Genomic DNA, 27498 nt, shown 5'->3' on the forward strand with positions numbered 1-27498 from the left:
TAAAAACACAATAAATACATGAAATGAAACGTAGTATCATCTTTCCAGAAATCTTCTGGAGAAACTGGAACCATGTCAGACGACCGTGTCTAATCGTGACATTTAGATTCTAAAACTTAGAACTCTGTAAAACATCTTTCTTTAAACTCGCTTCCCTTCTTGTGAAGTCTGTAAAGCTTTGGTGCCGTCTGGTGGCTGAACTGAGAACACCTCCATCAGCTGCTCATCTACCAGCTTCAACAGAAGAGGAACAGTTCACCCTGTATGGAGCCACTTTGTTTTCTGATGCTGCTTTCATGAGCAGAACCTGCCTGAGAAAAATCCTGTTTTTAAGTCTCCCTCAGTATCAAAGTAATCCAGTGACAGTCGGCTGCACATCGTCATGTACACTGCAAACAGGGACTTCTTTTAGCTCATTCAGCAAAGTTTTAATGATGTTTCAGAGTATTTTATTTTTTATCTGGAGGACTGGATGACCTTCGCTCCATCCTGTTGTTGTTGGTTTATTTCAACATATTTGGGGGAATGAATGACGACACTGAGCTTGGGCGCCGTTCCACCAGCTACAGGTTTAATATCAGATCAACAACAGTAGAAAAACAGAGGCAGAGGCTACCAGACAAAAAGAAGAGTAGGAAATCGAACAGCATCCAACAGGCTCTTTAAAATAATTCCTCTGTACAGTATTTACACACACACGCACACACACATACATACATACACAGAGTACAGTACAGCTACACACTGAGGAGGAGGAGGAGTCTGACGCCGCCCGTCAGCCTGAGGATGCAGCATCAGTCCGAACGCTGTCCTCCGATTGGTCCGTCCTCCTCCGCCCACAGTATTTTTATTTCCTGTGAAGCTGAGGTACTTCCAGGTCAAAGCGTGACGACGTCCTGTGGCGTTCAGGGCCGAGCCGCTGGTTCTCAGAGAGGTCAGAGGTCAGTGTGGATAAAGTCTGGCGTCACAGAAGGGTGCCATGCAACCGAAGGCTCGGCAAACAGGAAGTGACTGCCCCCCCGACTGCCTCAACTGCAGCAGGAAGCCGTCATGACTCTGAACGCTCCCTCCTGCCGCCCTGAACTGTCCGACTCGCCTGCCTCCAAACAACAACAGCGGCATCTCATCGTGTCTCCACCCACCACGTCCTCTTTGTCCACAGCCTCCGCTGCCCACCCACCCGAGCACCATGGTACCGTCTGGAAGCAGCAGGACCAGTGGGCCCAGTATCAGGCCTTCAGTCCTCCTGAAGCCTCAGCAGTCCAGCGAGGGGCGGCGCAGCTGGCTGGACGTCCAGGCAGAGAAATCAAACGTACACAAACACCATTGAACTGATGTTGAAACAGAAATGCTTCCTCATGTGATCTGGTCACATGACTCCGGGCGGGGTGGAGGTCAGCCAATCAGGTGTGCCTGCAGACAGGTGAGAGGACATCATTGATCCAGATTCAAATTCAGTTATTTAAAGGAACAGTTCACCCAAAAATAATCCAGTCATTAACTTTAAACTCTGATGCTGAACAATCACTGTCCTGACCTTTGACCTCACAGAGTTCAGGCTTTAATTCATTCATTCATTAATTAACGTAAACTTTCCACAACACTTTATTCATTTTATTCCTTTACAGAAAAATGTCAGCGCTCATGTCTGACCACTAGGTGGCGCTGCAGACTTGATATAAATTCACTACAGTGGACAGATTAGACAGGTGTGTGTGTGTGTGTGTGTGTGTTTATCTTTGTGAGTACAAATGTGACTGTGCTTCAGAAATGACGCCAAAGTTTAGTTATAAACGATTTAAACCATCAAAAGAGGAAAACACAATGTTATGAATATAGAGGAGGTCATCAGAGTGAGCGCGTGTGTGTGTGTGTGTGTGTGTGTGTGTGTGTGTGTGTGTGTGTGTGTGTGTGTGTGTGTGCGCGCGTCTCTTACCGTTCTCACCTCCGTGCGGGGGGGTACATGGACGGGGCGGACGCTTGCTGACTGGCGACTATGGCTGAGGAGGAGAGGCCTGTGAGAGACAGACGGACATCAGACGGATCCAACATGGCTGAAACGTTGTTGGATGTTCGATGACTGAAGCAACATTTGTGTGTCTCTGTTCTTGCTGAGTGTGTGTGTGAGTCTCACCTGAGGCGTACGACAGGTCGTACTGTCCCGGCAGCAGCGGGTAGCCCAGGTGATGATGGGACGGCAGGATGCGTTGGGACGGCGAGGATCGCGGCCTGTCGCCTTCTCTCTCCCGGTCTCTCTCTCGCTCCCGGTCTCTGTCCCGGTCTCTCTCTCGGTCCCTCTCCCTCTCATGCGGGGTCTTGTTGTCTTGGATGGACGGGGATTTGCTCTTGTACTGGCTGGCGTGCTGCTGCAGCAGGTCCAGAGCTTTGGCCTCACTGGGCGGCTTCACCGTGGGACTGGACCTGGACGCCTTCTCTCCCTCCTCCCCCGCCACCTTCCCTCCGTACGAGGGGAAGGAGTAACCAGCCGGCAGGTACGAGCCTGAGGACAGAGACACGTCTCAACTACAGCTGACACAGCATCCACGCTCATCCTCTGCTTCAACAGTCTGACTAATATGATGTTCATGTAACCTGACTGTCGTCTGTCCATTCAGCCGCAGCACTCTGACATCTGAACACAGAACTGATCTTGAGCCTTTTCATAAAACTTTGGAATCATTCAGAACCAGCTGACACAAATGAAATCCAGTCTCACAGTCTGGAGGTCTGTTTGGTTTCTGTCCTGCTGTGGTTTTCACAGACAGAAGCATCGTTACACTAAACATGCAACTATACAGTGTCTGAGGATATGTTTGGTTAAAAAAAACCACACAAGCCTTAATGACCCTGAATTTTTGATAACTCCTTTTTGAAGATGTTTGTTATAGATTTTGTTCACATCCATGAACTGAACACAGAGAGATGCTGTCAGAAGTCCACACGTTTACTGTTTGTCTCTGACAGAACATCAGCACCGCTGCTGCTTCTTCTCTGTTCATAATGTTTGTTCATCTATTGAATGTTTGAAATTAAAATTCTGTCCAAGTCTTACAAATCACACCTTAAAATGTACATCTAAAATAAAGTGGAAGCATAAATCATTTTAGGAGGTGATGTGTGCTGGAACTTTATAGCTCCTCTGAACGCAGAGATTCAACCAGAGATCTGAGCTGTTAAAAAGATCTTTTACATGTTCAGAGTTTACTTTAAACTCTTTACCTCCTGCCTCAAACATTCATGCTAAGCTAAGTTAGCCAAATCCTGACTCCAACTCTAAAATCTGAACATCTCACTCTCCAGAAAAAGAAAAGAAAGCACATTTCCCATAATGTTGAACTATCCCTTTGTTTGTTCAGTGGTTCTGTTGGACCTCTGATGCGTCTGCTTCTTACCGGGGTAGTTCTGCATCATGACGGAGGGCATGCCTCTGTAGCCGGGGTGGCTGGGCTCGTAGCCGTGGCTGTAGGCGTAGGGTCCGTGCATGTAGGGCATGTAGCCCTGGTGCTGGGCCAGGGGGGAGGAGAACTGCATGTGGGGTGGGCGGGCCTCCTTCCCTCCTCCCCGGTGCTCCTCTGGAGGCACCTGAGTTCTGCCCTCCGCTCCTTCCTTCACCTCCTCTTTCAGGAGGCCCTCCTTTGGCCGCTGCCGCTCCTCCTTCCCTTTCCTGTCGCGCTCCCTCTCCCTCTCATCCTTCCACCTGTCCTCCTCCTGCGGTTTAGGAGCTTCTGAGTATTTGTTGGGGTAAACGTAGGGCCACAAGCGCGAGTCCGGCTCCTGCAGAGAAGAAGAAGTGTTCGTAAAGACAGCAGACAGTCGTAATATCTTACAATGAGCAGAGACTCGTGATTCTTTTCTCATTTCACTGAAGAGATCTAAAGGAACATTATGTGACTTGTAACCGGGAGAACGGCGTCTCTGTCTCAGGCAGGATCACAGCGTGACGCGTTACAGCAACAAGCTACACGTTAGCTCCGCTAGCTAACTGCTCGGAGCGCCACGAGGAATGTTTCTGGGAGGAGGTTGTACAAACTGACTGCTGAATGGTAGAAATGTCTGAGTGTAGATGTTTATGTCAAGATACAACATCGCTATGACACACAGAGTTTGTTTGTAGTTAGCAGGTAACATTAACTTCCCTCTGACAGTCACAGGAAACTGGGATTTGTATTTGACAGCTGGGTTGTGCTAAATCACAAGACATTTCTACACAATGTGGCTTTAAGAACACACTTCACACTACTCATGTTTTCAACAGTTCAACAGTTACCTGTCTGTACCACAAGGCGGGTTCTACACCTGTCGGCCTGCTGGACTCCACCCCTGGCTTGGGCTCCTCTTTCCCATGATGCCCTGCTTCACTCAGCTTCATCTTTAGACCCTCAGGCTGGGCGGTGAGGGCCTTGGGGTCCTCTCCCTTCGACATGATGACCGACTTGGCCTGTTCGGTGGCTTGTGGGGGCTCTTTGGGCTTTGCTGGGTTCAACACCCCCTTAGCGCCCAAGTCTGTGAGGCTGGGGGCTCTGGACAGGGTGGGCGGCACCGAGGCCTTCTGCTTCCACTCCTCTTTCCCACTAGCTTCCCGCTCTTTGCACTCAGCCTTCTTGTCGGCATGCCGCTGCCTCTCCTCGTACTGCTGGCGGTAGGCGGGGTTAGAGGCCAGCAGGTGGGCGTGGTAGGCTTGGTCGGGTGAGTAGGAGTAGGGGGGGACGTAGTACTGATTGTAGTACAGAGGCTGGGTGTACATGTTGGAGCGCTGCTGGATGACTGACGGCTGCTGAAGTCCTGGCTCCACCTTCCTCTCCTCTTGGGGCTCCACCTTTAGTTTGAGCTCCTCCCCCACCTCTGGCTGCTCCTCCTCCTTCTTCACCTTCACCTGAGCTCCTTCCACGTGAGGTGGCGCTGTGGGTGCTGCTCCTGGGCTGGGGTTGGGGTAGTTGGGAGAGTAGTAGGAATCGTAGTTGGGGTAGTAGGGCGATTCCTTGCTGGGAGCCTGCGGCGGGAACAGTGCCTTCTTGGCTCCTTCACGAGCCCCCTGGTCAGGCTCAGTCTTGACCTTCACCCCCTCCGCCTTCCCCTCTCCGTCCTCTCCGGCGTCAGAGATGTCGGAGTAGGCGGGGCTGCTGGTTTTGACAGACGCGTTGTCGGCTCCATTTTGGTTGAGGTGTGGGGGCCCGAGGCCGGCCTCGATCCTGCTGGCCACGCCAATGGATGGGCTGGGAGCGTTATCTGAGAAGCTGTACACCTTGTCAGCCTCGGCCTTGATGCTAGCCAGCCGGCTCTGATGAGCTTCTGAGGAGCCATTGAGCAAAGGGTCAGACGAGTCAGAGTATGGGCTCTTCCCCTCCTCTGGCCTCCCTCCCTTACCCATCGACTTCGGACTGTCCCCCTCCTTCCCTCCCTCCCGCTTCTTCTTGTCCTTCTTCTTCTTGTCCTTGGGGAGGGTGGGGCTGGAGGCGGGGTCAGCCAGTGGAGGGGGTTTAGGTTGGATGGTCTTCAGCTGAGGGCTCTTGGGGACAGACTGAACCACTGAGCCCAGAGCAGGAGAGGACGCCTGCAGGGCGTAGGGCGAGGGGGCGCTGGGGGCGGCGGGGGCCACAGGTCGGGCCGGCTTCAGGCCTTTCTGGGTCAGTTTTTCAGGCTTTCCTCCGGCTGCCATCTTCTTGGCCTTTCTGTCGTCCATCCCATCGTTACTGGCTTCGTCAGTCAAACACGCTCCCTCCTCGCCGCCATCCGTCACCTCGGGCTCAGCCTCACCCGCCTTCTTCTTCCCCTTTGACGTCAGTTTGCCTGGTGAGGGGGATGGGGCGTCAAACCCCCGTCCTTTCGGTGTAGTGGAGCGGGCGGGGGAGATGGCGGCACCATTGCAGGAGGCAGGGTCAGGGTGGAGGGCGGGTTCATCTCCATATTCACTGTCGCCATCCTGGTCCAACCGGACGTCGTGGTCGTTATGGGCTCGAGCCTGGTGGTACTTCAGCCCGTTGATGTGCTTGTACTTCTTGTTGCAATTGGGGTGTGGACAGTCTATGAGCACGGGGGAGGGGCAGGTCCGATCCAGCTGTGGAGGGGGCAGGGGGTCAGATTTACCTCCGGGGAGGGGGAGAGCAGCACCTGTGGAATTAGTCCTCATTCGCTTTGAAGCCTTGGTGTCCTCTGAGCTGGAGGTGGGCTCCATATCAGAGGCAGGTTTGGTCTTCCTCTTAGCAGAGGAAGGACTGGCCTTGACGTCCTCGGCGCCGCCGGCCGTCTGACTGCCTCGCCGACCTTTGCTGTTGGCAGCGGCGCCGCGTGTCTTGCTGCTGCCGCTGCCTTTGTTGTCTGAGGAGTTGCTGTTGTCGTTCAATGGAGTGTTGCTGCTGGGACGCATCCTCTTTCCCCGACCACGGCCACTCCGCATCTCCACGTCACTGGTGGGAGACTCACAGAACCTGAAGACACACAGAATGTTAGTGAGACACGAACAGACGCTGGTTAAACATGATTCAGTTAATAAAAGCATGTTCAGACGGTTCAAATACGTTTAATAATTAATCCAGATTAATTTTAGAAAGTATGACAGCAAGAAAACACATCGCTGTTTGATTCACTTGAAAAAAGGCTCCTCAAATCTGGTTCTCTCTCCAACACTCAACATACAGTCCAATTTCTGCATGTTTCAGTGATGCACTGACAGAATAAGTCCACGTATGTTTCAGTGAATGCAGAGTGTGCTCACCTCGGAGGAGCCCAGTCATGTCTTGTGCAGTCCAGCAGGGTCCCAACATACGTCTTGTTCCTCCAGGTGACGTTAACAACCAGCATGCCTACAGACAGACAGACAGACAGTTAACTACACTGTACAGATAGTATAGATCGGAGAGAACACAATCTGAACTGAGAGTCACAGAAAGTGTTTCTGCAGCAGGAGAAAGATGAGACGTCCTTCCCTACAGGGAAGCAGATGTCGAATGGTTTTATCCAAACACTGCACCCAGCAGGTTCCTGAGGTGGAGTCACATCAATGATTCACTATTAGTGTGACTAATTGCAGAGAGAAACTGAGTATTTTATCAGAACTTGCCCCTCAGAGGAGCAGATCAAAGTGTCCAGCAGCAGAAACAGCTCAGCGTGCAGCTGATGTGTTAACAGCTTCCTGCCAGAGAGAGCAGAGGTCCGCCACCTCCACTTTGTCTCTTCAACGCCTGCCACAGGCCGCTCAGACTGTGTGTGTGTGTGTGTGTGTGTGTGTGTGTGTGCCGACAGGTGATGGTGCCCACAGGGCCAGAACGAGGCAGCCTGCCAGCCGGGATCGTCTCTCATATGGAGACGGGCTTCAAAAAGACCATGAACACAAAGCAGCGGTCTGGATTCTGGGTTTTCTCCCACTGTGATGTCTTGTTTGACATCACATGTTGTGACTGCAGTGAAACAGTCAGCAGCGTTTCCACAGTCGGGTCCCTAAAGTTTGGTTCAGACATGGCAGTGACACAAGTCCTACGTTCATAATGTAGCAGTGGTGTGGAAATGACTCGGAGTCGGAGCGGAGACAGAAACATAAATGGGAGCTTGAAGCATAATTATTTGTTGTAAAAAATGACGGTGTACTACTGTTGATGTTCAGGTCTCAGCTAGACAATAAAGTGTTTATTGTTTAATTGTTTAATGTTGCAACATCACTCGCTCGCACTGAATTATGGGTGAACATCTGGTTTACAAAAATAATTTTGCTTTGTATTTTTGACCCTCTTCAGGGGTGAGTTGGTCGTGTGACCGAAAGGAAGACATTTGTGTTTTTATTCCCTTAAACATTTCTATACTACGGCTACACTACATTGCTCTTAGTTACATTCCATCACTGCAGACTGTTATTGAGCATTATTCTCACCGTCCTCAGTCTCCTGCCACACGATGCCCTCCAGGTTGACGCTGGTGCCTGGCTCACAGGGTCCCAGGCACTCCGGCTCGGTCGCCAGTGCAGCATCCGCCGTGTTCACCGCTACTGAGCGCGTGCGCACCATGATCTGCTCGCAGGGAGACGAGATGTCACTGCTGGTGATGGGAGCGAGGAGGTGGAGGGGAGGAGGAGCAGGGGTGGAGACCGGAGACTCCATCTGTTGGAGAGACACAGAGGAGAGACTGACTGATCTGGGAACACACGAGAGAGCAGAACGCACAGCAGCCGGAACGAAGGCGCACTCGTCTGCTTTCACTATCTTACACCCCAGAAACATTCATTCATCTCATACACATTCGTTCATTCATTCATCTGATTCAGTGTGCTGGAATCAGAGGTGCTGTTATTTCGTCCAGTGGCCAACAGAAGCATCAAACTAAAATATCGTCTCCACGTAAAGCTCCACGACCTTCAAGATTTGAAAAGACAGTATGCACATTTCAGACGTGTATGCCATAACGTAGCAGCTACAGTGAAGATTTCAGCCTTAAAAAGGTTGTAAAAAAAAAAAGTCTTTTAAAATCAATTTGGGATCTCAGCGCTTCTGCAGACTGTGATCAAGTCTCAGCTGCTTCAATTGTTTAGCAGAATGCTGCAACTCTGTTTTACTGTGAAGCTCCAGAACTGTTCTGTGGAACTCACCTGACTTTACATCATCAGGAGGAGGAGAGGATGACTGGGTTTACATTTTGTGACTGGGTTAATTTAAAAAGCATAAGTTCCAGAGATAGAACTTTTCTCAATTAATAATTTTGATATTTTTATTGTGAATGTATATTCTATTTTCATGACTCACGAGGTTTTTCCTGCCTGATTTTTGTTGTTCCTATCACTTTTATTGTTAAACACCAAAAGACTGAGGCGAATTCCTTAAAAGAGAAACCAGAGGAGGGTCTGTGAATGGAGAGGAAGAGGAGAGAGGAGGACAAAGAAGAAGAAGAGGAGGAGGAGGACAAAGAAGAAGAGGAGGAGGAGGATGATGACGAAGGGAGGAGTGAAGCAGCTGGTGTGGGGGCAGAGCAGGGAGCACTGGGAAGGTGTGAGCCGTCACCGTGGCAACACTCCCAAACTGCCTCCGCATCAGGAGACGGGAGGAGATCTGAGAGCAGCTAGACGGACCTGTCGACCTCCTCCTCCTCCTTCAGATCGTGAGGTCAAAGGTCAGAGTGGGCTCATTTAACCCGGCAGGTCGACTCTGATCCTCAGGAGACACTCAGAGACGGAAAACTGGGGAACTTGTGCTGAATATCTCTCAGAGTTTCCAACAGAAAATCAAACAATGATGATGATGCTGTTCGCTCTTTCCTGTAAATGTGCGTCTAAATAATATTTAGATTATCTGAATAATTAAGAAGAAAGACGTGTGACAGAAAATCCATCAAATATCCCGCAGACGCCTTCACAGTGTCTTTGTCCAACTCAAAGATATTTAAAAATAAAACAGAGAATAGTTAATTCTTTATTAATTTATTAGCTGAATAATCAGTTGTAAAACTTGTTTTCTGATGACTAAATCATTGATGAATATTCAGGATTGCTGCTGATCAGAACTGCAGATTATAATAAATAATCAGTTATAAAATGTGGTGTTAATTAATCTCCAAACAACCAGTGTGACAGAGACAGCTGTCGTCTGGAACACCAAGACAGTAATTATGGAACATTGGAGCTAAAATGATGATTGATAAATCTAATGAACAAAGTATCAACAATTCTAATGACTGATGAATCATTTTAAGTATTTCTCTAATAAAAATAGTAACAGCTGAACTGTTTTCAGCCAAATAAGCAGTTTGAAAGTGACGAGGCGTCACTTTCAAACTGCTTATTTGGCTGAAAACAGTTCAGCTGTTAGTGTTTTTATTTTAGAACTGCATTAATCACACCTCCGGCTACCTGGGTGACTATGAAAACAACACTCATGTTGCCCTGAAGCCTCGTCTGGACACTTCCTGTCTGCACCTGCCTGACCCGACAGACTACCAGGAAGTGAGACACAGCGAGTGTTACATGAACAGAGAACATGTCCTCCTACACAATCGCTGCCATGAGACAGAAGCAGGGAGACAAAGCCAAAGAGATGGGAGGAAGGGCGACACCTGAGCAGCCACTGACAGCTCGCAGACACCTGAGGGGGGTTTGTGTGTCCTGAGAGTTAAAGGAAGTCTTCTAGCAGTCAAGCTCTCCACTCTGGAGGATCTCTTCATTAAGGGGAGGGTATAAATACACTTGCAAGCTGTGGGACGCCCTCGCCATATGATGCAGATATTATTATTTCATTTCTATAATTGTAGTTTTCCTTTATGCATCTTATACTCCATTTGGAATTTACATTTCTGTTGTTGGACGTTCTATTGTTTAACCTGACCGTGTTTCCCCTCAGCTGCAATAAAACAACATATTTTTTGTTTGCTGTCCAAATGAGCTGATTAGCTCCTTGTTTTTCTATCAGTCTCTGAAAGCGCACCACGGACGGTGTTGTCTCTCAGACAAAATAAATCAAAGTACAAAATGCTTGATGTGTCGCTAAATAAACTTTAGTAAAGTCTGTGTGTGAAACACTGCTACCCCTTATAACTCTGCTCTGAGGGGAAGTGAGTAAGAATTGGAAAATGGGATTCAGCTGTTAATTTCCATCATTTCCGCAGTTATAGTTCAGTCAAGAAATAATAAAAAACATCTACTACTTTTTCCCAGAGCCGCGTTCAAGACCTCAACATGAAACATTCACAAATATTAAACAGAAACAAAACAAAAAAACAGCAAATCAAAGTTGAACGAGCACATTAGTTAAGACACACTAGTTGTTTTAAAACTAGTTTTACTGAATAAATACAAACTACAGCTCTCTCAGTTCTTGGCCATATGAAGCCTGAAGCTGTGTGTTCATCTGTCCTCATGGTTTAATTTTAACTCAGCCTACAGCAGCATGTGAGTGTAATTCTGTCTCGTGGTCCAACTTAGAAATCCCACATAACGACAAACAAATGGTGCTCGTCATGAATCAGAATCAATCAAGACGAGGATCATCTCTCTGTCAGATCATCTCTTCTTCAGGTAAATGCATGAGTTACCTTGTTTCAACAGGCTGTGACACACTGCAGCCGTTCTGTCAGCAGACCTGGGGAACATGATGAAGACTGCCAGGCGCTGGGTGTGCAGCTTACTGGTTTACTGACTGGTTAATAGGCTGTTGAAACCAGCCCTCAAGCCGCAGTTCTTCTCCTCTTTGAGAATTAAAAAAACATGGCTGCCTGGAATGCTGGGAAACCCCCGTGAAGAGCAGAAAAAACCCACCAACCAGCTCGCTCACACACATCCTCGACCTCCTCTCAGAGCGGGGAGGGCTCCGGGTTACACCTCCGCCATTGGCTGCAGAGTTCGAACCAACGCACACACTCAGAGCTCCAATACGATTCCTCCTGGGCTGGGAAACACCGGCCCCCACTCCTCCGCCTCCTCCTCCGCCTCCTGCTCTCCATTCAGTCGGAGGTATTCATTACAACAACAAGCCACATTCCTTTCAAGGTCACTCACTCACTGCGAGAGAGATTAGTGATACTGATCAGCACTTCAGACTCTCTCTCCCTCTGCGTGTCTCAGATGCAGGCAGAGAGTTGATGCTTGTTTAATGCGTTGTTTAATAGACGAGTGGAGTGGGTGAGGTCACACCAGGCTGCCGGGCTTCAACAGATTAAAGTCTCTTTCATTTTTTTCCTTCCAGGTGGCTGCTCAAGGCTTTTCAAGGCTGCTCAAGGCTGCTCAAGGCAGTTTCTAACACTTGGATGGGTGTTAAACTCTTGTTGCGTCATCAGGACAAACAATGAGACACTGTGCTGAAATAACTACGGTTCATTTTACAACGTTGGTGACTGTTTATAATGGGGCGGAGGAACGTTTTGTTGCTTCAGTGCATCATTATGAGTTAAATGTTGATTGCACAATGTAATAGGCGTAGAGTAATGAAGCCATCAGCGCTCACACTGGTCTGCTATAAACTCGCCATCACTGGACCATTCTGTCTGCCACCAGGCCCGCGGTCACCTCAGCAACACAAAGCTAACGGCGATCCATTACTGTTGGTTTTTAATTCTTTTTTTCAGACAGCAGTTTATATTACAGTTTCATTTCTTCTTCATTTCTGCCATCTGCAGATTTTAACAAAATGTAGGAAGTTTGTAAGTTTCAGATGGGTTAAAGCAATGCAAAGGATGTTTGAGAACAGAGACAGAAGACAGAAACAAGCCAGTTGTCTTTGTGACAGCAGCTCCAACAAGAAAACCACTTAGAACATAAAGGGGGATTTATTCCTGCAACGATTCTTTATTTTCATTTGTTAGTTAGCGTTCATCACGTCCAACTAAATCTCTGGAAGTTTCTGCTGCTTCATAAAAGCAGCTTAAAAATGACTAAATGTGGGACTTACATTGTGTAACAAAACTATACAGGAAAAGTGTATATAACCGGATCAGCTGAGCCTTTTTAGCCGACTATTATTTCCATCGTCCTGCCCTGAATGTCGCCTTCCACATATCATGCTGAGGATCAGACGACCCGTGAAAACTGGAGACGAGTGCATCAGAAAAGTGTCTCAGCAGGGAGAGAGAGACCTTGGAGATAAACGGAACCACTCAACAAATGATTTCTATCAGGAGCTGTGGGAGGTGTCGGCCACACGAGTCCAGAGCGCCTCGTCAGGAATACTTCACTCTCACACGCTCACATATCTCGGAGGCCTTCAGAGGGAAGATGTGATGATAAGGACACCTGGAAACTCCTCAAACAACCCAGATATCCCTCAAGGCCCTCCCTGAAACACCCAAGGAATTTCCTCAAGGACCTCCACAGAAAACATATCCACAATGACCCTGGAAACCCTCCCCGTCCTCCTCCACTCAGGCGGCTCTCACACAAACTCTGAGGAATGTTAGAAATGAACAACAGGTTAGCAGTTATTTCTCCACGGGACGCTGGAATAACATCTGGGACTGAGGGAGGGAGAACAGAGTGATTCTCTCTCTCTCCCTTTGGATGGAGGCCCAGGACTCCTACTTCTAGAATAACGGTGTGATCTCAAAGAGAAAGAAGAACCCTTAATGTTTCACAAGGCTTTATTTCCAATAAAACCTGGGATTGAACTCCAGATGAATCCAAAGACCAAACTGAAAGAACGAGCTCGACACACGAGTTCTCACCAAACTGCTTCTGGAGTGCTGTTTGCTTTGGCACATTTACGTGTTTCCTGTAAAAACACTGATTGGCATTTACGGCAGTCAACAACAATGAACGCACTTTACACCGTTTACCACAGAGCGAGCGGTTCGTTGACCCTGCCCAGACTGGCAGCTCCCAGTGAACAGGGCCGGACCAGCACCGAACAACATGGCCTCAGAGAAGACAGACCAGTTTGACGACAGGGAGTTTAGTACCAGGGTGGTTTACTGAACGGTTTGGCTCGTAGGGCCCCAAGTCAGCAAACAGAAGTGCTAACTTAAATGCTCAGAGAACTTCGGAGGCTGCGTTCACAGTTGGTGGCTGCTTTCGCAACAAGTAAAGTTGTTGCAGAGCAGCTGGATGACATCAGAAGGAAAACCAGCAGAAATGTCCAATCAGTGAATATTGTTGTGTTTTTACAGAAATCAAGAGGAAAACTCTCAACACAACAAAATTCTTTGGCTGTGTTCTCTCTATACATCCATGTTAGCATCACAAAAATTAAGGACAGGGCAAGCAGAATAAGAATACACCACCAAGTTATTTAATCGTTTAACAGGAAATGACTCTCAAAAACCATGAGGAATGCCTTCAAAGAGACTGGTTAGCTGTAGTTGGGCCTGATGCTGACATACAGGAGAGAAACAGGGCTGTCATGAAAGCAGACGCGGGTTTTGACTTCTAGGGAACTTAAAGACTCACCGTGAAGCCTCCTAAAGGTTAAGCTGTAAAGGACAGTTTGATGTATTCTGAGCAGGTAGTCCACCTCCTGCTGAGGGACCATGTGACTGGACAGGAGCTGCTGCAGGGCCCAGACATGTGACCCGCTGTTCAACACACTTCCAGGAACACTGAGGTGTCAGGGGGCCTGTTAGCTTCTCGAGATGCTTTAATTTACTTTTTCAGGGAACGCACTTTCCCCTCAGCCCGCCTCGTCTTCCTCTACTTCAGTTTCCCAGAAAGCCTTGGGAGAACCCCAGAGAGCCGAGCTTGTTGCTCTGTGCTCTGAGTTTTATGTGCAGGTGGAGATTCAGTCTGGGCACCAGCCACTTCTTCATACCTTCCACACTGAACTTTACAGTATTTGGCCGGTGCTAGACGGTCGCTTTAGCAGAAGAAAAGTTAAACTGCAGTGGAAAGAAATAATTCAGTATATTGTCAGAGTTACAAAAATATACACCGATGAAACAACAAGGCTGAACTGAATCAAACGTCAGGAGAACTGTGCACACGCACACATTCATCTCATATGGCTGGCTCAAAGAAATCATAAAGCCTGATACGATTTGGGTTATCAACGACATACTGGTACTTCATATATACTCAGTGGCTAGTTTATTAGGTACACCCATCTAAAACTTATGCAGACAATTACAGCAGTGCTGTTTCTGTCATGAAGCCTCCCATCACGGATATAATTGTGGTGGCTGTAAACATCGTCAGTGTAACACGACACAACAGCAGCACAATATGATTCTCCTCTCTTTAAAAAAACCCCAAAACACCTCCAACACAAACTGAACAATATAACCTTCATGAAGGGACGGGTGACTACAGGACTGCTTTCATGCCACCTGAAAGAAACAAACGTTGTAGTCTTTCTTTACGTTCTTCTTTATGTTAGAGACTTTGACAGAACAGGTTTGTTTCCGCTTCTTTCCTTCCCTGCTCATCCTCTCTATACAGCCCTGATGTCTCGCCTCTTCTGGTGAACCTCATGGAAAAACAACAACTGTACAGTCGTCAACTGGGTGAGACAAATTCATTTTTGATCCTGTTTGAATTGTACTATGAATCCCACATCTGGTGTTTGTGAATTAAACAGATAGAAATAAGAAAGTGGATCACATCTGTGAGCTGTTAAAACACAGGAGCAGCTCCACAAGGTTCACGTCAGCTTTGTTTGTTTGGTGGTGTCGTCTATTTCTTTAGTTTTATGTCAAACTGACCTTCTCAAGTGGAAAACATTCTCCTCTTAATCTTATGGGTGATTCATGGCACAATTCAATCTGGATCAAAACATTATTTGTTTCTCTTCTACATGTTCTGAAATAAGATCCCATGAGAAAAACTGAGACTTCAGCTCTCTGTTGGTTCTGCTGTCGTTACTGGTCACTGATGATGTACACTGTAACATCACATAACTCTGTTCTCTCGCTGTATTTCATGATGTAGCATGGATGCATATTGTTCAAGGCAGACTGTCAGTCTACCTATTCATCTGATGTACTCAGTTCTGCCTTGTGCAATTTAAAGCACACTGTACTGACAGGCCCGGCATCCTGTGTTTTCATCAAAGGTAAATAAGTTGTGTTGGTTTTCTGTTGATGCCGACAGCAGCTGGGCCGGGGGTGCTAAATGATCAGAGGCAGAGCTAGTTGTGGACAACCACAGAGCAGACCAGCATGCTAGCAGCAACACGGCTTCTTCTGTTGTGTGCAACATCATTGCTGCAACAGTTATTACAACCCTCAGAGGTTCTGCTGTAATGGCCGATAAACTACTCAGCTACTGTTATGTTAGCAAGATTCAAAGTCAATAATTGTGTGCATCCTTCACAACAGACAAATATAATTTGACAATCCGTTTAGCATGACCAAGTAGCTGGCCAGCCATCAATGTCCTCAAATTAATCTCAAGATTTTAAAGAATGGTAAATGGTAAATGGTCTGCATTTTTATAGCGCTTTTCCAGTCTAACGACAGCTCAAAGCGCTGTACAACACATGCCACATTCACCCATTCACACACACATTCATACACTGATGACGGAGGCTGCCATGCAAGGCGCCAACTGCTCATCAGGAGCAATTTGGGGTTCAGTATCTTGCTCAAGGACACTTCGACATGCAACTAGGGGGAGCCGGGATTCAAACTGGTGACCTTCTGATCACTAGACGACCCGCTCTACCCACTGAGCCACAAGCCCAAGCCACAGCTGAAGGACTGACAGTCCACGTGGACCGTCAGCCGCAGCCTGAGATGATCGATGGACACCAGTGAGTTCAGCTGGATGGTGTCAGATACTTCTTACAGGTTAGTTATGTTAACTTCACTTAGTGATCAGATGAAAATCTTAGATGATATCTGTATCTCAAAAGGTATTGCACGCTGTGGCTGGCACGCATCTTTATCTCACTTGAATCCAAAGAAATCGCACAATTTCATCTGATTTAATTACAGTGAGTATCACACCAGGTTTGACTGAACATGTGTTTGCTAGCTGTGCACTACATGGCATCGCCTCAGAGAAGCTTTATTAAGCATTTCACTTTCACTTTCAAGCACAGAGATCAGCAAAAACAGTGAAGTGTGCAGGTGAAGACTAACGAACACTCAGAGTGACTAATACTGAAACTAGATGTTAATTGCCGATTGTACATTTTGCACCAAAGGAGCAGCTGGAATTATCCAGATGTGACGTCTGTGTCCAATCTTAGTTATCCACAGGATGCCCCCTCCCCACCACCATCTCTCTGTAATCATCCTGTCTATAAACAATCCAATAGGAAGAGAATACTTCACTCCTTTTCCACATCTTAACTCGGTGTTTAGTCTGAGTTTCAGTCCTCGTGGTGTCATCTGTTTCTGTCTGTGCTGTTAAAAAAAGACTCTGTCTCCTGACTGGGCCAATTTGGCTGCAGTGGTTCCAAGAGAAAGTCTGAAACACTTCACTCTGAGATGTCTCCATCCTGAGATCATAACCAGCAATCAGCTGACAGCAGCTTGGCCTGTGTCATATTAAGATGCTTTAACACTTTACAGCAAAACCCCAATTTATTATCCGAAGACACTGGGGAGCAGCGATGTCATGTCGGGCTTTGTTTAACCTGAAAATTACCTCCTAACAGGAGGATCAGTGCTCGATCAACCAACCATTTCCCTGAGAATCTAAAGCCTGATTAACCCTCAACGGACAGCCTGCTAACCTCCAATCAACAGCTGATCTAACAATGAATCATCAACTTATTTCACCTGAAATCAAGAGGCTGTTAGACGTTGAATCAACAGCCGGCTCAGCCTCCAATCAGTCGTCCATTTTATTGATGAACACACCTCTGCTGTGTTGTGTGTGTTTGTAATGATGGACAGAGTCGGTGATGTTAAATACAGAGAATGTTTCTGCCGTTCATCTCATGTTCAGAATGTTCTTATAGTCATGTCTTCTTCAGCTTTCCACTCCCGGACAGATTTAGGTTAAACTGTGACCTTTGACCTGAAGCAGTTGAACCACGGTGTTAACCCCGATTAAGGACCAGTGCTTTTTTAGCAAACACTACATAAAAGCTGCTTTTCACATGGATCGTTACTCAATAGATCTAATTGTTGTTGTACAACTAACGTATAACCAGCATGACATTCCTCACCTTGGGGTTATGGAAAGGCATTCTGGGAAACGCAGGAAATCACTAATTGATTGATGATGCACATTATTCTGATATATTTTCCATTTGAAATTTAATCTTGCAATGCGTTAAAAATCACAGACGATGAGGTTTTGGTGAGATGTAACGCAACAAGGAAAGAGTTGCAGCATTTTTCCATTACAGCCAGAACAGATCCATCAACTAACACGACAGATGACAGTTTCAAGGTTTTAGTGGCCAAACCATTATGAGGTCAAGAAACTGTGACACCAGCAGCCGGATGGGTCACTGTCTGCTAGTATCTGACAGGCCAGAGGTGACGGCAGTAACATGTGGATGATGGACAGAGGAGGTCGGCCAGCTGGACGGAGGAAACTGAACTCAAGTGCTGGAACTTGGCAGCAGCCGTCCACTGTGCTGTATCACAGACAGCAGATCTGAGGGCTGATCGCTGCAGGCCAGCAGGACCGTTTGGCAGGGCTGCAAACCTCAACGCTGAGCTAAATTTGGTAGGAAAATGAGGAAAGATGCGGCGAACAGCAGCTGCAGAGGAGATACAAGCTGAACACGGTGCAGCTGAGAGTCAAACTTGAACCTGCACTTCCATCTGGGAAACCACATTCATCATTAAACCACAACAGACAACTCCACAAACGTTCTTCATCTCCTGCTTTCTCTTTAAATCATCACCTCCACCTGCTATGATGAGGCAGCAATGGAAAGGAACGGAAAATGATTGAAGAGACACTGGATTATTTACCTAATATCTACATCAAATTCTTAGATATCATGCTCATTATAATTATCAGTATTTAGTGACACTCCTAACACTCCCCACCGCTGCTGCTTCAGTCTGATCGGATTTAATCTGATTGTTTTAATCTGTCTCTTCGAGCCCCTCGACCTGATGGATAGAGTTCAGAAGGCTGATCAGTTATCTGTCAGATTATTTGAGATCATCTCCAGCTTGATAATTCAGATTCAAAGCCCCGATCCAGCAAAATATTTCTTATTTGCTCTTCGTTTGAGCAGAGGTGTCTCTTAACATCAGCATCTCTCTTTGAGAGCCCTGGTTAGAGAGCCAGCACAGTTCTGATCTTCAGACCAACACACACTAAAAGAGGCTGAATCAAGCTAAATGGGCGAAGTGATTCATTAGAACTATACATTTTTCTGAGAAACGTGCCCATGTGTCCTTTAGCAAGGCACACAGCACCAACCAGAGCAAGAAGTATTAAAACATGATTCCTCTTACCTTCACACCGACGACTTTCTTCAGATTTCGGCATTCACCGTTGTCCACCTCCTCTTGTTCTGTTGTCATGGCGACAGGCTGGCCAATCCCTGCCGAGTCCAGTGCCATATTCCCGAGCTGCTCGGCTGCAGCCAACTCAGGGTTTTGTTGGCCCTCAAAGGGGCCACTGCGAGGGGCCCCTAATGGCAGGATGGGGGCCACAGACTCTTTCTCAGTGTTCACCACTCCTGTGGCCACAACCTCCATCTTATCCTTTTTATTTTTCCCAGACACCCCATCTTTGTCCTTTTTCACAGCAGGGAGGGTTCGAGAGGGTTTACTAGACTTGTCAGTTCCCTTGGTGGGGGTAGAGTTGGGGTTCTGGGGTGGAGGGTCCCCGGGGGCCCGACTCTGAACCTCTTTCTTAGCTCCGTCTGAGACTGGGGCCTTAACACTCTCCTTAGAGTTTTTACTACGTTTGGATTTGGATTTGCTCTCTTTGCCCTGCGCAGCGGCTACAGGACTAACAAACTTAATATTATCAGGTAAAGCAGCCACAGCGCTGGGAGGGGCCGCCATGCCCCCTCCCTCCTTACTGCTCGACATCTCTAGTTTGTCCTTCTCCAAGTCGGCGTCTAGGTCAATGATCAGATTGCCAACACCGATATCCCACTCATCGCCACTGTCATACGTGTCCACCGCGTTGGAGTCCACACCTTTCCCGCCTGCAGGGCCGCTGCTGAGGGACATCTTAGTAGGAGCGTCCCGGAGCGCCGCAGGAGGGCCACAGGAGGGCCACGCTCCTCCCAGCCGCAGGACGCCTCCTCAGGGCTGGACCCCGCGCCGCCACCCTGCTCCCCACATCGCTTCCTGCACACAGGACAGACAACAGGTCAGACTGAAATAATGAGGACAAAAACAAATGATTATTTTCATTATTGATTAATCTCTCAATTCTGTTTTTGATAAATGATAACTCTGAGTAAGAGTCAGACAGTGCTAATCCTGCTGCTGATAACAAGACTTCAAACATTCAGACAAAACACAGAGCGAACACTGAAAACACGTCAGGCTTCCATAGCAACCACACACCAAACTACACTGCCCAACACTGTGTCTGTGAACTATGGTAAAGCTTTTTCCATGCAAACAGTTGTTTGTTTGTTGTGCATGCTGTTGTGATTATATCTCAAAGCCACAACAGGCAGGAGGACAACACAGTGTCTGATTCTCATGTGCTTCACGTCTGTTCCAACTCATTCAACCACTGAACTTGTATCCACACATCACCAGACTTCCTTAACAAATCGTCTGATTGAGGAGTCGCTGCGTGAGGAAAAACACATTGAACACACCGTTTACACTGATTTCACCATTTACACTCCATTTATGAAAGAAGAAACATGTTATTGATCTAAACATGTCACATGTTACAAAGACACTAAACAGTAACAATATAGGCTACTTCTTTGTCCCCGTGGAGAAAGTCCCCAGACTCCCTTAACAAATGTGTCAGTTTAGTGAGTTGTTGAGTTGGAGACACTTTATAAACTCTGTGAAACTCTGTCTCTGACTCATTCTGCATTATTTGGACCTTCTTGTTCATTCAGCAGATGTTCTACATGAACTTCTTTCTGTCTTCTTGTAGAAACATGGAGTCTGTTTGTCTCAGTGATGGACGGGTTTGTTTGCGTATATAAGTGACATCTGATCACAGAAGGTCTCTCAAACGCACGTTGAAAATGTGACTTTCAGCCAACTATGACACAATTATACCGAATATCAATATTTAAAATTGCACATTCTATAACAAAACACAATTCAGGAAAAAGATCTAAATAAGCCTGACTTTGGTTACTCAAATTAATAAGCAAGATGAGAAGCGTGCTGTTGCAGAATCAAAGTGTCCTGGAGGCTCTGAAGGCTCGTTTGTTGTGACCAGGTCAGAGAGAGAGCTGGTCTGTCACTTCCTGTTGTGTGTCTCCTGAAGACACGACTAATAAACCGCCTCCACCCTCTTTAGTAGTCCAACATAAAGGCTGTATTGATGAGAGATCACAGCCATTCACTCCGAACCTTTTCCCCGGCTTTTTTCTGCGACAAGCAGCATGAGGCAGCAGACGCATCCCTCCTCTTAAAGCCTCCTTTAGGCCACTTATCATATGAATGAGGCAGCGTGACCCCTGACCTCCTCTGACAATACAGGCCTGTTGGCAGAGCCATGGGAGCGGATGGGAGGGGGTTGGGTTGTAATGTTAACAGCCTACAACCAGACTGACTCGACACTGATGCTGATCGAGGTTCTAATTAACACAGCGTGAAGCAACGAGACAACGCAAGATGTTAAACTTCTGCTCTGAGAAAGTGCTTATGAGAGCCGGAATGGTTGTTGTGGAAGCTGGTTTGATTGAAATTTCATTTGTTCCTGATTAATTTCAAACTGCAGCAGGTGGGCGTCAGGTAGCAACACAATGTTAGCTGTTACTGTGTGTGTGTGTGTGTGTGTGTTGACTGCCAAAATGAATACCTTCCCACCAACCCAAAGACACTTCAGCAGCTCCAGCAGTTCATCATACCATGCTGACAATTAAATGAATAGCGATATTAAGAGCTGCAGGGTTCACACGACTGATGACCATCAGATATAAAAGTAGTATTAGCGATACAAGTGTCCAGCACATGTCCAAAGGAACAAAAATAAAATAAACAAGCATCAAAAGTACTTTAAAGACAACATTGCTAGCTAACATTAGCCTGCAGCGTCACCTCCTGTCACTGACTCCACCACAGAGCCCGTCTCTGCCACGTGATGGGAGTGATACGGTACCCAGAGTGATGCTCCTCTGTGCAGGAAGACGATCAGCTGACTGGAACCAGAGGAAACTCCAACAGAATCGATTTTTTTGTGAAGAGGATTTACTCTGAACATATTCAAGAAACTGAACTTTTCTATCTCCTGTTATTCACTGTTGAAGGCTGGTATTCTATGTTGAACTTTGTAATTTTAGTTTTGGGTAAATATTATTTGAACTTACTTAACCCCAACATTCAGGGATTATTAGACTGTGTTTGTGTTGTGTATTAAACAACGTATATCGTTAAATCCTCGTCTTAAACCTCAAATACAGATGATAAACTATTGGTTGGACTGCAGATTTAAGTACATGACTTCAAATTTAATATTAGTTTCAATAAGGATGCAAAACTGTCAGATAAAAACAGTTTCTGGATCTCTACTGATTCAACAATTATCAAATTCTTGCTGGTTGTAGCTTCTTAAAAGGTGACAATCTCATGCTTTTATGATTTTCAAGATTTCCAAACATTTTATAGATAAACAAATAATCTCAAACTGAGAAAATAACCAACAGATGAACTGATGTGGAAAATAATCATTAGTTGCATCTTAAACTGGTTACATAAAGGTTTTATCTTTCTTTGAAGCCGCTGTGGAAGAAAATATAAACTAAAAACTTAGACTCTTCAAAAGGATCGTCAACCAATAACTGGGCTTTAATAGAGACTAATAAGAGCAGCAGAGAAATCTGTTATTGTAGCTGAAACCTTCTTATCATTAGTATTTGACATTGATCCACCCTGAGCTGGACTGAAGCCTTTCATCAGGACAGCTTCAGTGCTACAGCAGTCTGTGGTCCTGGTTGTGTTTGATGGATTCTGAACTGGTCGTATTTATTACAACTCTTCTACTTTAGTTTATCTGTTTTAGCCTCCATCATTCACACCCACCGCATCTGTTTCAGTAACTCTGACAATCACAAACATCTGCCAAAATTATCTCTCCGCCTGAGGAGGGCATGTTTCCACCCACCACTGAGCCTGTTGGTCTGTCAGCAACATCATTTGAAAACATATTAGCGCATCGCCATGAAATCCACTTGTCAGGGAGCTTTGATCCGAGGAACAGCTGATTAGATTAAGGCCTGACTGGGATTTCCACTGTTGAACAAATTTAGATCTTTCTGGCTCAAAAAGAGACAAAGATCTGATTCTGAGTCCTGCAAGGATGTTTCATAAAAGGGAGGGAATCCACTTCTTAGAGTTAGTCTGCTGGAGAACTGTTCAATGCAAGTAAAATGTTCTGTCCAACAAAAGAGGAGGTTAATGTATTACTATGTGTAAAATGTTCCATAATAGGGTATAGCTGAAGTATTCCCCTGTAACAACACAAGAAGGAGCTTAAGACTGCAACAAAAAGTCATTTAAACATTATTTTCTATATGAAAACAATCATCTGGTGTGGTTTCAAGTCATGTCAACTTTTCAGAACAGATTGACCTTTGACCCCCTCTGGCAGGAGAGTTACTTAACACCCTAACTGCTCCGCTCGGCCAATCAGGCGTTGAACCGCGCCCCGCCTGTGCTGGAGTGGCTGAGAGGCAGATGGTCGGACAGGAGGGGGGCAGTGCTAATCCTGCTGCTAATAACAAGACCTCAAATGCTCAGACAAAACAGAGCGAACACTTCTGGGAGGCTTCTACTCCAAACATCGTCTGTGAAACATGGTACAGCTTTTTCCATACAAACAACCGTTTGCATGCTGTTGTGATTATATCTCAAAATCGGTTTGCATCAGTGGGATCACAGAAATCTGAGCCTGCAGCGATGTGTCGCATGAGTACTTCAGCACACAGATAAAAAAACTGAACTGACTAAAAAGATTTGTAATGTTTTCTTCTCTGTAAGATTTAAAATATGCATCCTGTCTGATGGAGTTATCATGTAATTGTTATCATTTCTGTAGCAGTCAGTGAAAGGACTGTGTGACATCCTGTGCTGTATGTTCGTACGGCAGCTGTGTTTTATGTTAAGCAACAAATATATATGTAATACTACAGAGTTCCCATGCTGAGCCTCTGGTGTTCACACTAACACACTAATTCCCGGGCTGGCTGTGTTAAAAATGACTGAGTGGATTAGCTGGTGGCATCCAGACTGCTGAGCTGTTCTCAGATCAGACTTTCTGCTCAACTGCCTCCAATGCCACACTTAATTAAAGGCGGCGTGGTGGCAGGACCTCCACAGGCGGCCCACTCCTCTGAGCACCCTGCCCCGCTGTCAGCCGGAGAACAGCCTCTTTATATGGAAATGAGCCTGAGACGCCGCGGCCCTGCCGAGCTCGGCCCGGCCCGCTTCTCACAGACAGCAGGACAAATCATCCAGGCCGCACTGATGGAAACTTGGCCCGGATGATTCCACAACTCAACACAGACGAGCCAGCAAGCATCTTCTGGCTCTGCTGGGCTATAAACTACATGTCGCAGGCAGGCAGGGTGAATCCTCGCCCACATATTAACACACTGTCAGTGCTCCTGATGATTTACAGCAGGCTGTGCAGCGCTGCAGGAGCAGGAAGACGAGGCTGGGAACCCGCCTGCTTCAGCCGAGCGACTGCTGCTACTCTGGCTCTGTGTGGACTGCTGGTGAACTGGCTCTGGGTGAATGCAGTTCCATCTGAACTGGTACAGAAGTGTAATTACAGCTCTGGCTTCAGCGGTGGAAAGACTGAGGGGGCCACATCATCAACCCCACAGATTTTACAGATACTGATTATTCAGCTGATTTTAGGATGAAAGATTCCTGCAGCTGCTGAAACTCTTAGTTAGGGGTCGACTGATACTGATTAACAGAAATCAAGGAGCTCAATAACCAGTATTTGTAAATGATACACGCTGGTAGTAAAAATACAAATCCTGGCGTCAAAATTTAGCACAATTAGTAATGGAAAGTAAAATGTATTGAAGTACTGTTGATAATTCTGAGGCACTTTAATTGAGTATTTCCTTTTTCTGCTACTTCATACTTGGTGACACGAGGAGCAGCAGAAGACCAGGACAGGCTGGACGGTCGTGTGTTTGCAGGTAAATGCACACATTACCTGTGTGAGCTAATAGTTGTGGCTGAGGCTGCCAAAGAGTTTTTATTACAGTTTGCAGAGCATGAGGAGAGAAAAATATCAAGAGATGATTTAGTATTAATACTAAATATATGTGTAGTTCATCTTCCAGCTTAAAGGAAGGGAGGCAGTGAAAAGAAGGATTTATCACTGGCTTCAAATACCTGTGTTGACAGCAAGTCACAGAATATACTGTATAGTCAAGTCAAACAGAGGGACAGTATGTGGATGCAGAAGGTTGTCATTCAAGGTACAGTTCAACATTTTGGGAAATGTGTTAATTGACATTTATATAATTAGCAGAGCTTTGCTACAAGCTATTCTTGGACAGTACTGTGTGGACGAAGAGTGTTTACAGCCGCTCCTTCCATCGCTACACAAGACGTGTCACCAGATACAAATGCAAATCCCTGCCACGGTGGACTGGTGTGACAAATCAAACTGAGTGGAGACGTCACCTGTATGGAAAAGCTCCAATATAAGTTTTATTGATCTTGTCATCTCACAAAGATGTCCAAACATTTCCAGAGATGTCAAACTATTCCTGAACCACAAACTGAGCCGTTGGTTAAGAGCAGAGACTGAAGTGATGAACGTCTCTCTGCACTTCTCTTCCAACACTTCTTTTATGTTTTAATGTTCTTTGCAGTATGAACACTTACTCACAGACGCAATTAATGTTTAAACTTCAGCTGAAAGTTACACCAGCACTTAGTCAAAATAAGTTTAACATTTCACCAACTTAACACAGCAGGAAATCAGTGTGATGGCAACACAGCAGCTGAGCAAGATGTCAAAACAAAATCTGCTCAGGGAGCTCAGTGTTTCAGCATCAGTGCAGGCAGCTCTGGGATCAGTGCAGGCAGCTCTGGGATCAGTGCAGGCAGCTCTGGGATCAGTGCAGGCAGCTCTGGGATCAGTGCTCAGACTGCTTCACACAGCCGTCCTGCTCCGGCTCCATCCACACTTTAACCCCTGAACCTGCACAGTACACCAGGCCTGAGTCACTGCAGGGCTGCTGAGGTACGCTCAAGATACTCTGTGGCCTTTAATTAACTGTACACTAATTAAACCCAAAAATGAAAATAAAAAAATAACTGTTCTAATCATATTGCCCACTTGCTTTCTATGTATCAAATGGTTGATTTTCAGCTAACATTAGCTTGTAGCATTAGTTTATAAAACACCAAATTGTTTGTTTCTGATCTGTTAGATAGTGGATGAAATCTCCACCTGTAAATTGGGACGAACCCTCAAGAAGCTCACACATCATTAGTAGTCGTGGATGGTGTTTCTGTTACGACCACACATTTCTAAAATTATGTCTTCAGCTGTGTTGATTCTCTTGCGTCAGAGAACTCTGCTTCATTACGTGGACACTAGAGGAGCTTCTTTGGCTAAATTTAGCACCCCAGGCTCCTTCTCTGCAGTGCTGCATGGGGAGTGTGATAGCTGATGGTGCTGGTATGTTGTTTTGCTTCTGTTAACATCATGGAATCACACAGTATTTGAGTCCAACATTAATTTCAGTCCCGGGACAATAAAGTATACCTTATAATAATCATGTTAACACCTCTGATGAAAGGGGACGATCAGTGCCAGGAGAAGGTTTGACCAGGACAACTGAGCAGACTGACCACGGTAACATCCTGAATTAAAATGCCACCAACTAGAGGGAAAACAAAGTAATGTGTCTCCTCTCAGTTGCCTTCAGGCAGGAGTAGTTGTTGTTTGTGACGTGTGGGAGAAGAACTTAAAGTTTGCTGATGCTCAGTGGACGAATGTGACTCTTAATTTCCGGTTTTTATTTTCTCATCAAACCTGCCAGTTAGCCGAACCTAAGACACTCCTGTTCCTTGTCGTTGGGTTGCAGTTGATGTGTGTCTCTTAATTATGATGTTGTTATTCACATTTTTCTGAGGTTAGCTTCCTCAGTTCAGCTACCAGCCGAACACAGCCATGTAGAGGACACATGCCGCGGAGATAAAGACGCTTTCAGACCCGCATGAGGATGTATGTCGACTGTAACGGGAGACAGTTCTCTGCTGGGTGAGACAGTTGGAGGTAGCCATCAGAGTGACAGAGACTGTGGCTACAGTGGTGGGCTACAGAGCAACTCCTTATTCACAGCAACACTGAGGAGACACTAACTCAAGGTCAGAAAACACATTTCACCAGCTCCAAGTTTCACCAAATACAGAAATAAAGACTGTTCAAAGATTTAGCTGGGAACCCTTTTTTCTTTGGTTGGTTTGTTTTCCTGTTGGAGATCTCTTGAAGGACGTTGTGTCTTCCCACTCACTAACTATCTGTGTGGATATTTAGTTGCCGCAGCAGCTCAGAGAGGAGAATCACAGGGTCATACTCTGTAAATCAACGGGTAAATCTCATCTCTGACGTTCGTGGTAGTCATTTGATTCTTCTTATGACGACATCAGTCACCACCAGTCAGAAGACTGATAAAATACACAACCTTATTATACATAGTTACTCACTGCCAGCAGAAAGTACACACGTTAACTCGTTTTGTCTGAAATGATTTTCACAGTGCTGCAACCGTCAGGCAAAAAGCACCGAGGGCATTAATACAAACTCCTGCAGCAGCGTGTGAGAGCTGTCAGCACTGAGACTGACCATCCTGCAGTCAGTAAATCACAACCAACTGGGACACAGCGAAGGCTTCCTCCAGCCACGACTCTGTTCCCCAGCAGCAGCAGCAGCAGCGATGTGCATCTGTGTACCGATGAGACCGGAAGGCTGAAGGAAGTGAAAGTTAAACCACAACACCTGAGCCTCAGATTCACGTCCCTCAGCTCTCTACATAAAAGGGGACATCCTCC

At 46.3% G+C, this 27498-nt stretch overlaps 1 protein-coding gene across 1 annotated transcript in view; it reads right to left on the reverse strand.

Annotated features, from left to right (window-relative positions):
- Positions 1-549: 549 nt before the first annotated feature.
- LOC115586534 (zinc finger protein 609-like) overlaps positions 550-27498 on the reverse strand; it is a 39403-nt gene continuing 12454 nt past the window's right edge. The window contains exons 2-9 of the mRNA XM_030425676.1: positions 18766-19614; positions 7862-8087; positions 6713-6800; positions 4268-6425; positions 3393-3774; positions 2135-2500; positions 1937-2015; positions 550-1413 (exon numbers count right to left, since the gene is read on the reverse strand). Of these exons, the coding sequence (XP_030281536.1) occupies positions 1942-2015; positions 2135-2500; positions 3393-3774; positions 4268-6425; positions 6713-6800; positions 7862-8087; positions 18766-19494 (4023 nt within the window). The 5' untranslated portion in view covers positions 19495-19614 and the 3' untranslated portion in view covers positions 550-1413; positions 1937-1941. The remainder of the gene's footprint in view (positions 1414-1936; positions 2016-2134; positions 2501-3392; positions 3775-4267; positions 6426-6712; positions 6801-7861; positions 8088-18765; positions 19615-27498) is intronic.

Source organism: Sparus aurata, chromosome 8 (genome assembly GCF_900880675.1).
Source record: "Sparus aurata chromosome 8, fSpaAur1.1, whole genome shotgun sequence".
NCBI classification, from domain to species: domain Eukaryota; kingdom Metazoa; phylum Chordata; class Actinopteri; order Spariformes; family Sparidae; genus Sparus; species Sparus aurata.